Raw genomic sequence first — 14,822 nt, 5'->3', positions numbered from 1 at the left:
AGCATGGATATCGTTGTGCAATGACAAGGCCCTGCTATATTAGTAGGAGGGGAAATCCTGAAGGTGTTCTTAAAATTGGTTATTTCCTGATATGTGACTTGAATATTAAGCTGATAAACTCTCACTTTAAGTGTTTAAATCTTTCTGCCTGAGGGTAAGAGATTAAACTAACTGACCATTCCAACTCAAATATATTATAATTTTGGGGTCTCAGGGTTAGGATAAAATACCTCAATCACTTTTAATATAAATGAAGACTGCTCAGTTACGGTATTTGTAATTTATCATCTGTAATCATTTCCAAATATTTTGGTTTTATTCAGAAACAAAAGAAACAACTTTGTATTTAAGGTTTTTGGTTTTTGTTTGTTTGTTTTTTAATGTTTACACGAGGATATTTTTTCCATTGATTTGTAGAAAGAGTGGGAAGGAGGAAGGGGGGGGGAGAGAGAAACATCGAGGTGAGAGAGACACTTTGATTGTCTCCCGCATGCGCCCCACTAGGGGATGGGGTTTGAACCTGTAACCAAGGTACCTGCCCTTGGTACATTCCCTTGTACAGGAATCGAACCTGAGACCCTTTAGTCTATGATTACAGATGATAACCACTGAGCAAACTGGCAAGGGCAGGTCCTTTTTTCTTTTTAAATAGTGGTTACATTTTGATCAGTTTGAGGAAAATGGTTTTATTCACAGATTCAACTATTTGTAAAAATTCCACTATATTCAAGGCACTCTGTTAGATGTTATAAATATGGAAGACTTGGTTCTTACCCTGATAGAGTGTTTACTTTAGAAGAAAGGAAAGAAAGACGTCCTGTTTTGTTTTGCATCTCAGATGTTCCAATTATGACCAGTTAAAATTCTCCAAGGTTCATTCATGTGTATGAGCATAGTAGGAATACACAGCCGGAACCCCTTTCTTTTTCTGTATTTGTGTCTGTCCAGTGTTTCTCTAACATTACTTTGTCTCTCATGTTTTCGCTCCTTTTTCCTTTTCTTCTGCATGATGTCTTGGCTTCCTTCTTTATCATGCAGAGAACGGTATGTACAAATGCTTGACCAGATTGCCCGGCAGATGATTGACTTCTACAAGGACTTGGTAACTCAGCGACTGATGGATCAGCGCATTTTGCAAGAATTGTACAATTTTAAGAGTGTGATTGAGGAACTGTCCAGGTAAAAACTGATTATCTTAAACACAAAAGTCAAAGCCATGTCTCTAAAGTGAGTCAGGAATATTCAGGGAAAGTAGAATGGTTAAAGGTGAGGACTTTTGTTTTCTTTTCATGTTTAGCAATAGAACAGAAAGGACTGGATATAGATGTAGATGTAGATATAGATATGTAGTCATGGGTTACACAGGTTAACACAAAACTAGGGCTCTGTGTGTATTCAGTAGGGAAAAGATCTTCTTCCGTCTAAGATAGAGTTGTTTATCAGGTTTACAGAGCAGTGCCTTGATTATGGATGTTAAGGTTCAAATGCCAAAGAGAACAAGCATTATATAGCAATCAAAGTCAGTGATCACCTAAACTCATAGCAAGATATTAGTGGCAAGAATGAAGAGGGTGGGATAGGCAGGTCTGAGGGTAGGACAGAGCAGCCTGGAGGCCTTGCCTGTCAGCACCTACCTTCACCCCATTCTAGAGGATACCCCCACATTTTCTTTCTGCCTTTTCTAGCCAGCCTGATTCCATTGACAAACCTGGCAAGATTCTATCCAGATGTACACTAGGTTTATTGATTTGTTTTGTAAGGTGGAAAAACTAGGAAGAGATGTACAGTGATAACTGTGAAGATTCCTGAGTGTAAATCTGATTTTCCTGGGTAGAAAGTTTTGGAAATATTTATGATTATAAAATTTCTTTGCTTTATTTCAGGGAGCTGTGTCTGGTTCGGGCACATGATATGAAGTTAACAAAGGAAGCAGAGAAAACCCACCAGGATTTGGCACAAGCTCTTTTAGATGCTGAAAAGAATGCCAAGTGAGTCACCAAATGTTTATCATTATGTCATACTTGCTTCACACTTTATTTCAAAATTTTCTAGAAACATCTGAAGGTTTCTTAAAATTACAACAGTGTAAAGTTTATTACGTATATTAACTCCTCCAGGCACTGTTGTAATCCACATCTTGTAGATGTGTAACGTCTTCTTGAGTGATAGTCTTCCAGGGGTGTATACCTGGAAGTGGAATTACTGCGTCATATGATACGCATAGCCTTGTCTTGCTAGATGTTGCCAAATATTCCACAGAGTAGTTGCACCGGTATATGTCCACTCATCAGTATGGGAGAGTTGCCTTTTGCCCATATCTTATTGATTGCATAGGTATGAAAAGATACCTGGTTTTTGTTTGCATTTTCGTAATGAATAGTGTGAGTCTAGTTTTGGGGAGAGGATTTTAGTGATTCTACTATGGTCTTAATGTTTTATTCTCTGTTTGGGGTTAGCAATTTTTTTTCTGTAAAGGGTCAAATGGTGAGATATGGTTTCTGATACAATTAATCAATTCTGCCTCTGTAATGTGCCATTGTAGTTTGAAAGCAGCCAGGGTTCAATAACAAAACATGGCTGTGTTCCAATAAAACTTTATTTGAATTTGTAAAACTTTCATGTGTCAGTGATGTATTCTTCTGTTTTTTTTAACTATTGAAAAATATAAAAAGTAAAATTAAATATATAAAGTTCTTAGCTCATGTATTATGCAAGAAACAAGTAGTGGGCCAGGTTTAACCCACAGGCCATAGATTGCTGACCTCTATTTAATTTCATTTTCTGTTAGAATTCTAATTACTAGAAGCACTTGGGTATATATCAAAAGATGTGTCTAATTGCATTTTTAAATTTTTATTTAGTTGACTTAAAATATTTTATTAACATAGAAGCAGTACATATACCTTATAAGAACATTAGAAAACACAAACAAGCAAAAATGAATAAAACAATATTACGATCTGACTGACTCTGTTGTAATAACCTGGTTATTATTTAACAGGAAAGAGGGAAAGGGAAGTCTAGACACAGGCATGCCATTTATTCAGCTTTGCCAAAAGCTGCATTTAACATTCTCCAAGTCTGTTCCCCACTGATTGATGGAGGAAGGGGCTAGATAAAGGCGATTTAGACACATGCCCAATAAAGGTCCGAGTGACATGGGAAGGTGCTTGCTCACCAGTCACACCTGAAACAGGTAGCTGGCCAGGATGGGTGTGGCCATTGCAAGCTCGAGAAATCTAAATATATAAACTTCCCAACCAAGGAAGTTCCCTCTTGCTCTCTTGGCCTGGCTCCTGTGACTCCTGTTGCAGGGCGCGATCCCCTGCACCCATGTGGACTAATGGACTTTAATTAGCTTGGATGCTGAACCAAACCCAGCTGCAACATGGATGGAAACTCTGGACACTGGCCTTATTTCAGGCTTTGCTTAAACCCCAGCTGCACCTTTTCCAGGGCTGGCTTAAGGGTGCAGGGGACTTTGAAACCCGAGAAATATAACTCTATGCCAATAAAATTGTCCACATCTCATCCTTTTGTAGGGGCTTCTGCAGATGCTTATTTCAGTGGCACCCCAACAACCTCCACCTCATTCCTACTTATGTCTGGGAAATGTGGCCCATGAATTCCTCTAGCATCATTACCACCCATAGGTTATTGCTGTAAATATCTTAATGTATATTCTTGTGGACACTTTTTCTATGTACATGTAAACACATGCATTTTTAAAAACCAAAAGTGGTAATGTATATACTATTAAATAGCCTACTAGAGGCCCAGTGCACGAAATTCATGCACTGGAGGGGTGGGGGGAAGCGGGGGTCCCTTAACCCCGCCTGCACCCTTTCATAGTCTGGGACCCCTCAGGGGATGTCTGACTGCCTGCTCGCTGCTCCTTACCTCTTGGCTTGCTGCTCCCACCACCGCCGCTGCACTTGCCAGCTGTGAGCCCAGCTTCTGGCTGAGCGGCCCTCCCCCTGTGGGAGTGCACTGACCACCAGGGAGCAGCTCCTGCATTGAGCGTCTGCCCCCTGGTGGTCAGTGCACATCATAGTGACCGGTAATTTTGGTCATTCTGCTGTAACGGTCGCTTATGCTTTTATTATGTAGACTAGGGGCCCAGTGTATAAATTCATGCACCTTGAAAGGAACTGTGGGCCGCGAGGCTGCAGTCGGCATGGGGCGGGTCTCGGCCCATCCTCTGTGCCCTGGCCCGGCCCCTCCCGCTGCAACCCCTGATCCCCTGTCTGCTGGCAGCTCTGCTCCCACCGCTGCCGTTCCCACGCACTGACGGTGCCGGCCCCACTTGCACCTGCTAAAAGTGTGGAGCGATTGGAGCCGGTGCCAGCCAGTAGGGAGTGTGTAGGAGGCAGCTGATCGATGTTCCTAACTCTATATCCCTCTCCCTTCCTCTCTGTAAAAAATCAATACAATATATTTAAAAAAGAAAAACACAGATATATATAAAATCTGAATTTAAAAAGATTATTTTATTCTAATTTATTTTTTACTAGGATGAGAAGGGGTACCTTGATCATTTTTTGCCCACTAAATGCTCTACTATTTAGAATAGTGGATTTAGCCTTCTTATCTTAGTAGATAACTGTACTATACTTTGTCTTCTGTCCTCATACTTCTAATACTATCTCTCCATCCTCTTTCTGAGCTGATGACCTTGCTTTATAAAAAATAGAAGGAACCAGGTGGGTACTGGAAATACCAGGGGGAACATTTTGTAAGGTACATGATTGTCTAACCTGAAACTGTACACCTGAAACTAATACAAGATAATATTGAATGTAAATTGTACTTAAAAAAAAAAAAGTAGAAGCAAACAGAAGATAACTCAAATGCTCACCCCTACATCTACCCACCCACCTGCATCTTTGTTCATACATTACTAGTATATCTTCCCTTCTCTTAACTGTGGATGAACACAGTTCATCCTTTCTAAGGCCAACCTCCATTTGTGTCCTGTTATATCCCCTCTTACCTACTTGATATATTTTCAGCCAATATTCCCTGTTTCTCTTGTATCATTAACTTTTCCCTCTCTGCCTGATTAGCTTCATAAGATATATTAATTATATGCTATCATTATCCCCATTAAAAAGATAAAATTTGCCCTAACCGGTTTGGCTCAGTGGATAGACCATCGAACTGCAGACTCAAGGGTCCCAGGTTCGATTCCAGTCAAAGGCATGTACTTTGGTTGCGGGCACATCCCCAGTGGGGAGTGTGTAGGAGGCAGCTGATCGATGTGTCTCTCTCATCGATGTTTCTGGCTCTCTATCCCTCTCCCTTCCTCTCTGTGAAAAATGGATAAAAAATATTTTAAAAAAAGAAAAAGATAAAATTTATTTCGTCCTTTCCTTCCCCTTCTTTCTAGTTTTAGAAGGTATTTTGTTCTTATAATGGACATTAGCACAAAGGAAGTTCTAGTTTATTTGTTTATTCATTCAGCAAATACCTGTTTAATATATGCCAGGTAGTGTTCAAAACTAAACAAAACAAAAAAACCTTTGCCCTTATAGTAGATTCACTAAAATCCCCCCCCCAAAATCTCAACTTATACTACTAATTATGAAAATGCAAACAAAAACCAGATGTATTTTTATACCTACCCAATTAATAAGATAAGGACAAAAGGCAACTCTCATATTCTGATGAATGGATATATACTGGTGCAGGAGGCAACCAAGCAATGTGTTTCTCTCATATTGATGTTTTTCTCTCTCTTTCCCTCTCCCCCCACCCCCTTCCACACTCTGAAAAATCAATGGAAAAATATCCTCGGGTGAGGATTACCAAACAGAATAATACTTTTTGCTGGTAATTGATTACTTTATTGAAAATCTGGAAAATACAGAAACATAAATAAGGATATAAAGAACATTCATAATTCTTTTTCTTAGAGTTAATTACTATTAATATTTTGATATATTTTTTCTATGTACTTTTTATAAAAATGAGATCAAAATGTATAATTTTATCATTTGGATTTTCTCATTTTATTATTTTATTTAACTTATTTTTTTAAAATATATTTTTCTTGATTTCAGAGAGGAAGGGAGAGGGAGAGTATGGGGGTCCCTGTTCAGGTGCCAGATATGGGGGGATGGTGTTCTCTCTTCTTGCGACCAGCGCAGAGAGAGAGAGAACTTGGGGGTTGATGAAATCTTGAATAGAACTTGACGAGGTTAAGGAAAATTGAATAAAACAAGACTGAGACAGAAATGGAGGAAAGCTGGGACCAGGTGTGGCGTCTGCTCTCTGATAGATGAACAGGGCCCAGAGCCAGCACAACAACCTTTATTTATAGCCAAATACCAGGAAGTTTTACTAAGGGTAAATAAAAGGGGGAATGTGTGCATTCTTGTAACTTCCTCGTAAATAGTCACCTCCGAATCGCATTCATTCCTGGTGCTCAACTAGATTTAGATAAGAACCTATTTCCCAGCACCTGGCTTTGAAGGTCAACTGAGGCATTCCCACCTCTTGGCTGGATATATCCCCAAGATAAGGCTCTGCCTTCATCATGGGTTCAGTGGACATGAATTTAAAAGAAAGCCAGCGCCTTCCCTGGCAGGGGGCCTTCCACAGGAGAGAGAGAGAAACATCAATGATGAGAGAAAATCATTGATTAGCTGCCTCCTGCACACCCTTAGTGGGGATTGAGCCCGCAACCCCGGCATAGGCCCTTGACTGGAATCAAACCCGGGACCTAGCAGTCTGCAGGCGGATGCTCTACCCACTAAGCATCTGATTTTCTCAAATATTTTCCAAGTACCAAAGTATTAAGAACGTGATCTTTAACTACAGAGTATTTTTTTTTAAATATATTTTATTGATTTTTTACAGAGAAGAAGGGAGAGGGATAGAAAGTCAGAAACATCGATGAGAGAGATCTATCAGCTGCCTCCTGCACACCCCCTACTGGGGATGTGCCCGCAACCAAGGTACATGCCCTTGACGGGAATCGAACCTGGGACCCTTGAGTCCGCAGGCCGACGCTCTATCCACTGAGCCAAACCAGTTCGGCCAGAGTATTTTTTATCATAAAGCTACATCATATTTTATTTTGCCAATCCCTCATTGTTGGACTTTGAGGTTGTTTCTCAATTTTTTTGTTTTGCTATTTTAAACAAGGGTCAATCATTCTCTTTTTAAAATAGAGGTCTAACTTTCAGATAGTAAAGTGCACAAATCTTAAGGATACAGCTTGTGGAATTTCTGTATTTGTATTCATCTGTGTGACACCTCGGGTGGTTCATATTTTTCTCAGATAATTGAAAAATGGGAGCCTCCAAGTAGAATGAGGCTTCAGGAGCTGATGCCAGTGACCCCTGATTTTCAGCAAAATGGAAAGAATTCTGCTTTGCTGGCTTTTAATCCATGTAGCGAAGTTAATATTCTTCAGGAGGATGTGTTTTAAAAGGTTTATCAAATGCTTCTATTCATTTTACTACTACTGTGTTTGTGTTTAATCTCAGAAGGGCTTTTAATTCTAAGAGAAGCTTCAGTGTAGGTTAGAAGGAAAAGTTATGTTTTTGTAAACACAAAGGAAACATTTAAGAAGAAGGTACTTAATTATACTTAACTTTTGGTTGGTTGGTTGAGAAATTCTTTTCATGGCAAGTGAATTTCTTTAAATCTTATACTAATTACATGTAATTTTAAAATGTAATGTCTCACAACGATTGGGCTTTATGCCTTTAGTAAAGAATCCTGAGTCTATGAGAAATACAAGTTTAACAATAACACTACGGTATTATTGCTACTTATTTTCTAAAATTGTTATTAGATATAGTGTTATATTATTGGAATACCATGTTGTGAAAATTCTATTAGAAGAATATAATGAAAAGTATTTTGAACAGGAAACAGTATATTGAACTTTTTACTTTAACTTTTGTGAGATTTTTTAATGAATTACGAATATTTTTCTTATGTTTCCATTATCAAAATATCCAGCAATTATACTATGATCAGTTTTAAAGGGACAACTTGCTTTTTTTAAAAAAGAAAAAGTTCTTCTTTTGAAAAAATGTCCTATATAGCTGTTTCTTACTTTTCCCTTAAGAATTGTAGAAGAGTACCATGACCTATATATGTTACAAAGAGGAAGGCTGGAGAACGATATTAAACAACTAATGGCAGAAAGAGATATCTGGAGCACAGCCACTTATGAATTGTCCCTAAAGGTTGGTTCGTCAGGAATCATCAACTGAACTTCTTTTTGGTTTGAATAAAATTTCAATTGGACAAAAAAGTTAAAAAAAGATGGGTGGGAGTCAAGGAGAGGAGGGCAAAGGGGTAAAAACAGGGAACATTTATAATACTCTCAACAATAAAAATAAATTAAAAAAAGAAGAATAGAAACATGAAGATGCATATTTAATTGATGAATAAGGTAGATGTTATGAACCCTGGAAAGGGAAAGTTGTATTTTTTGTTTGTTTGTTTCTTTACTATTGGGTGCCTGGCTGTTGCCCACAAAAAGGGTTCTTTTCCCCCCCCACCAGAATCTATGCAGTATGAGCAAGAATCTTCTATTTTTCTGAAGTGTTAAGTGTGTGCTGTTAAGTTGCCTATTCTCACATCTGGGACTTAGAAACTTAATAGCACATTATGACCTGGAACAGATTCAGATTTTTGTCCCATTTTCCTCTGGAATAGTCAGAACTTATCAAGGTCACATTGTTCTATCCTGATCCAGAATTTAAAAGGGACGTTGTCATGCCCAGATGAAATAGTCATGACAGTAAATGTATAAGAAACAAATCCAGGAGTTAGGCATTTTCAGTAGGAAAAATAAAGAAGACAAGTGAGTTCCCTCGCTCCAGAAGTATTTGAACAGTAGAGAACTGACCAGCAGAGGGTTCTGTAAAAGAATGCCTTGAATTGATGGGGCTTTGTGTTAGATCACCCCTAAAGTTCCTTCCAACAGGAAACGACAGCTAGCATGTCCACTCCCTGGAAATGACTTTCTTTTGTTTACAGCTACATGGACAGTGTCTAGAACAGTCATTCATTGAATGACTATATACTACTGGTAATTGATTCCGTGTATCAGTGGTTCTCAAAGTATGACCTCTTGGGAGTCTATGAGACCTTTTCCTGAGGTCAAAACGACTTTCATCTTTTCTCTTTCTTTCTTTTTTCCTTTCTTTCTTTAAAAACTGCTTTCATCTTAATGCTGGAATGTTATTTGCCTTTTTCACTGTCATTCTCACATTAGTGTAGTGGATTTTTTTGAAGTTACATGATATGGAATATTGCAACAAATTGAATGCAAAAGCAAATATGAAAATTCCGCTCTATTCTATTAAAGAGATTGTTCTTAAATGTGAAAGTGGTAATCTTTTCTCCAATTTGTTTTGGAAAATAAAATTATTTTTTCATAAAAATGTTATTTTAATGTATATTAATTTATTAATGTTACATTTAAGTGCATTAACATGGATTTTTAATAATTTCAGTTTTAACTTTATATAGTAAATACCAATAGATAAAATCATGTATAGAAAAGCTCTTTGAAGTTTTCAATAATTATTAAGAGTATGACATTTTGTGTGTGTGTGTGTGTGTGTGTGTTTTAATATAGTTTTTATTGATATCAGAGAGGAAAAGAGAGGGAGAAATAGAAACATCAATGATGAGAAAAATCACTGATTGGCTGCCTCCTGCACACCCCACACTGGGGATCGAGCCCACAACCTGGGCATATGCCCTTGATCAGAATCAAACCCAGGACCCTTCCGTCTGCAGGCCGACGCTCTATCCACTGAGCCAAACCGGCTAGGGCTATAATGGGTATTTGGTATCAAATTGTGTGAGAATTTCTGCTACATACTATACACAAATTTTCATGTACCGGGCCTCCAGTCCTATTATAATGGATAAAAAAAATTAATCTCAAATAGATTAAATAACATTCCCCCCACTTTTCTCCCTTTCTCTCTAGGAACTTCTTTATCAATTTGGTTCTAGTTTAGTAGTTTTAGAAAATATAAATTTGTGATTCAAACTAATTCATGATTTATATAAGTCATTGTGATTGAGTTCATAATTCAATGTAAAAGTGGTTTGAGTTTAATAAATTAAAGTGGTTTGTTAATGATTTAGGATCTTAATTTCAGTTCTTTTTTAAATATAGGTAATTCAAAAAAATAGAGTCATTTTGGCTAAAAACCTTTACCTCAATGAAAAAGCCTGGAATAAATATGCTAAGCATTTCATCATACTGCTGTCAACAAAGGTAAACCTCAGTTCACGTAACTTATGGAAAAAGAGACTCCAACTGTTGAGGGTTGAGACTGTAAGAGGCTTTTGCTAAATTTATAGATTAAATTTTAAGCATAGTTTTACATTTGTGCTTTATTGTGGCAGAATGAAAAATCGAAGGAAAGGTGAATAAAGGTCTTCTAATTAAAGCAAGTTAAGCAGTTTATCTGAGTTAATAACACTGTAAATGTTGTTTATAGTTACTCTATTTATTAAACTAAAAAAGTTGTGATGAGCTGTGTTTATTGAAATAGTTGTATTATTGATACATTCTCTGCAATTTAATGGGGAAATTCAGTGAGCACACTAGGTTACAAAGGAGGAAAGTGGTACCTAGTGCTTCTAGAGTCAAACCATTTACCCTAGTCATTTCATTAATTCTTTTGGCAATCTATACCAGTGGTCGGCAAACCGCGGCCCGTGAGCCACATGCAGCTCTTTGGCCCCTTGAGTGTGGCTCTTCCACAAAATACCACGTGCAGGTGTGCACGTACAGTGCGATTGAAACTTCGTGACCCTTCGTGGCCCATGCGGAGAAGTCGGTATTTTGTGGAAGAGCCACCTCAAGGGGCCAAAGAGCCACATGTGGCTCGCAAGCTGCAGTTTGCCGACCACTGATCTATACTAATAAAAGGGTAATATGCTAATTAGAATGGATAGACTGGATATCTTCCGGACGTCCTTCCAGATAAAGCTGCAGCGGCTGTGAGGGCTGAGGAGGGCCGAGGAGGGCCGGCAGCTGCTGTGGCTGTGAGGGCTGGCAGTGGCAGCAGCAGCGGGGTGATGAGGGTGGTGCCTTCCCCTGATTGGCCCAGTCACCTCCTGGAAAGGGTCGCCAGACTGCAGCTTAGGCATGGGGAGCCGGCCTAAGCCATCAGTAGGACATCTCACAGCTCCCGGATTGTGAGAGTGGGCAGGCTGAGCTGAGGGACCCCCCTCCAGTGCATAAATTTTCGTGTACCGGGCCTCCAGTCCTATTATAATGGATAAGAAAAATTAATCTCAAATAGATTAAATAACATTCCCCCAGGTTACACAGCCAGTTAAATGTCTAGGATTCATATTTGGTTCTGTTTAGCTTTGAATTTCTGTTCTTTCTAGTGTACTGCACTACCTCCCATGAAAGTTTCATGGGGAAATTGGGCTCTTGTTGCAAAGGAAAAAAATTTTGCCTCCAATACTTAGTGCCACAGAAAATCTACCACTGAAGGGACTGTATAGTAGTGTCACTGATGATATTTTGAAAGAGGAATATCTTTTTAATTTTGTAATCCATTTTCTATGGATTTCTCTGGTATTACAATATTAATAATGGCTTGGTGTATGCTAATAACTATTCGTTCCATTAATAAATGAAAAAGTGGTTTGATTCCATGCCTTTTATCTAGGACACTTCGGACCTTGCATTGTTGCAGAAGTTGACACAGAAATGGAAAAACTTAGTGAATAAATTTAAACAGGAAGTGGAAGAAAACGAAAATTCTACAAGGCAGAAATTGCTCATAATTAAGGATGGCCTTATCAAATGGCAGACGTTCTTCAGAACTAACAAGTGAACCTCTAAGAATCTTGTGTTTCTGATTATACTCTGTCATGGCCTATTGCACGAATCTCTTCATGCAACAGGCCTCTAGTATGGTATAACAGTTCGAAAAATATGACAGTGGAAGAGGCTGTCTATCAAGTAGTTAAGTCTAGGCTGGATCACAGCCGAAGTCAGTGGGAATCTATACTTTGAATGCAGGCTAGAAGACTCAACACATTGAAGTACCATTTTCATTTCAAATTGAGCATGGCGGTTTCAGTTTTTTTCATATCCTCTGAGAGGTTTCCCAGTTCGGAGATGTGGAATTCTGGAAGTTGAAGCTGGCACATATCCAGGCTGGTTGCTGCCGCCACTCCCATTTGTTGAGCCCTAACTGGGAGGGGAGCACATATGGCAGTGGTTCTCTTCTCCCTTTCTCTCTAGCAACTTCTTTATCAACAGGTTTCTTCTTGTGAGACTTTAGAGATATGACCCGAAACTTTCCTACCAGAATTTATTCATTAGGCTTCCTTTCTGTTTACCTGTTGTTTTGACAGCTGTATTCAAGAGGAATTATTCTTACGGTAATCTAATTTTGGATGCAGAAGACCCATAGATCACCTTTTTTTTTTTAAATCTTCACCTGAGGGTATTTTTTCCATTGATTTTTAGAGAGAATGGAGGGGAGAGGGAGAGACAGAAACATCAATATAAGAGAGACACATCGAATGGTTGCCTCCTGCATGCGCCCCAACCAGGGCCAGGTACTGAGCTGCAGCCTAGGTATGTGTCCTTGACCGGACTCAAACCCGAGACCCTTCAGTCCACAGGGAGCCAAACGGGCTAGGGCGAAATGACCTTTTTAATACTACTGTGGCCTCTGACCCTGTAACTTGGTTATTCAGGCCTGAGAAGAATCTGAATTTATGTTTTTATTTGTAAATTTAAAGATGAATGCCTATGGAAGGGAGGGGGGCGAACCTGGAAGGTATGCTTGAAAATCATTAAGGAGAAGCATACTATTGTCATATGGTGTATGGATTCACGATTTTCTTTCTTTATACCCTGTTCTGAGACCCTGCTCTTTTTCCTTCTTTCAGGGTAGAAGACATTTTAACCCATAGTAAAGGAAATATATTTGAATCAATTCTTCCAGACTTCAAGAACTGGCTAAAGGTAAGATTTGCCACTCCTCGCCTCCAGCTGAGTCACATCTCAATCTTTAAAATGCCACACTAAGTTTTGGGTAAGACAAGGAAAACAACAAGACTACAGGGGCTTTTAAAAATATGCTTAACTATTTTATTTTCAGTTCTATTTTAGATTTTGGGGTCAAATAAGTTACGGTGCCAGAAAAAAAGTCAGGGAGGAGATATCTGATTCTCCTATAGGTTTTTTTCTTTTCTTCCTTTTTTCTTTTTTTCAGTTACAGTTCTCTAACTGTAAGATGTAACATTTGTGCCTCTCCTATACCTGGCTTTGGTTTTAAGGGCAAATTGGACTTTTAAGATCAATAAAATCATTTTTCAAATTGTGGTAAAATATACATAAACATATAATTTACCAATTTAAGAGTACGGTTCAATGGCATTAAGTACATTTACATTGTTGTGCAAACATCACCGCCATCCATCTCTAAAACTTCTTTCATCTTCCCAAATTGAAACTACCCACCCACTAACTGCCCATTTCCTCATGCCCTAGTTCCTGGCAACCACCACTCTATTTTCTGTCTCTCTGAATTTGACTACTCGGGGCACCTCATATAAGTGGAATCATTTAGATTTGGCCTTTGTGACCCTTGACAGCCTTCCTTCAGCATAATGTTCTTAATGTTTATTCATGTCGTAGCATGTGTCAAATTTCCTTTCTGTCCATTGTCTGTATAATCCACATTTTGTTTATTAGTAACCTCTTTTAAAAAGTGTTTGAACTATGGAAATAGGTTTTATTAATCAAATTACTATCATGTTATAGTAGTTGGACAGAGGAAAGTACATAAAATACTGAAATTCCTCCAAAGTGAATATCAAACTTGTGACTTGATAAAATGTTATCCAGATCCCAGGGAGCCATTTTCTTTTCTTTTGGAATGACTTGAGCAGGATATTCTCCGAATTGAAGGTTTGTTGTCTTATACACAATATAGTTGATTTGGTGACCTGGTGGTTGGTTTTTTTTTTAACTGTTTTTCTGGAAATTTTGACATTGCTTAGATAAAATTGAAATAATCCATGCTTCTTCATTTAGTAGGAATAATAATAACTCATTCATTAAACACTCTGCTAGGCTAATGGTGATTTTCATATGTGATTTTATTCTTCATGGCAGCCACATGATGCAGGTTTTATAATCCCCATCTCACAGAAATGTTAACTTGCCAAGTTATCTATAAATGGCAAGTGGCTGAATCAGAGTTTGAGTCCATGTCTCTCCAACTCCAAAATTCCTACACTTAATGCTCTGCAAGAAGCCTTCCCTATAATGGTCATTCTTATTGAAGCGTGGATGATTTGATTCCATTATCTGAATCACAGGTAATGGCAAACTTTATATATAAACTAGAGGCCTGGTGCATGAAATTTGTGCACAGGGGTGTGTTTCCCTCAGCCCAGCCTGCACCCTCTTACAATCTAGGACTGCTGGCTCCCAACCACTCACCTGCCTGCCTGCCAGATTGCCCCTAACCACTTCTGCCTGCCACCTTGATCACCCCCTAACCACTCCCCTGCAAGCCTGATCGACGCCTAACTGCTCCCCTGCTGGCCTGATTGCCCCTAACTGTCCTCTCCTGCTGGCCTGGTCCTTCCCAACTGCCCTGCCCTGCCAACCTGGTCGCCTCTAACTTCTCTCCCCTGCTGGCCATCTTGTGGAGGCCATCTTTGACCACATGGGGGCGCCATCTTTGTGTTGAAGTGATGGTCAATTTGCATATTACCTCTTTATTATATAGGATAGTACTTTATTTCTTCTATGAATATTTATTGATATGTCATGTTTTGGACTTGGG

The 14,822-nt window shown here is 38.8% G+C and overlaps 1 protein-coding gene across 1 annotated transcript in view; it reads left to right on the top strand.

The window, feature by feature from the left end:
- AXDND1 (axonemal dynein light chain domain containing 1) overlaps positions 1 to 14,822 on the top strand; it is a 62,805-nt gene that overhangs the window by 20,312 nt on the left and 27,671 nt on the right. Inside the window, exons 10-15 of the mRNA XM_059673344.1 lie at positions 1,039 to 1,179; positions 1,884 to 1,988; positions 8,084 to 8,204; positions 10,160 to 10,261; positions 11,676 to 11,839; positions 12,913 to 12,988. Of these exons, the coding sequence (XP_059529327.1) occupies positions 1,039 to 1,179; positions 1,884 to 1,988; positions 8,084 to 8,204; positions 10,160 to 10,261; positions 11,676 to 11,839; positions 12,913 to 12,988 (709 nt within the window). The remainder of the gene's footprint in view (positions 1 to 1,038; positions 1,180 to 1,883; positions 1,989 to 8,083; positions 8,205 to 10,159; positions 10,262 to 11,675; positions 11,840 to 12,912; positions 12,989 to 14,822) is intronic.

This window comes from Myotis daubentonii, chromosome 18, assembly GCF_963259705.1.
Source record: "Myotis daubentonii chromosome 18, mMyoDau2.1, whole genome shotgun sequence".
Taxonomy (NCBI): Eukaryota; Metazoa; Chordata; class Mammalia; order Chiroptera; family Vespertilionidae; genus Myotis; species Myotis daubentonii.
The sequence above is the reverse complement of the archived record's forward strand: the minus strand, read 5'-3'. Positions and strand labels throughout refer to the sequence as shown.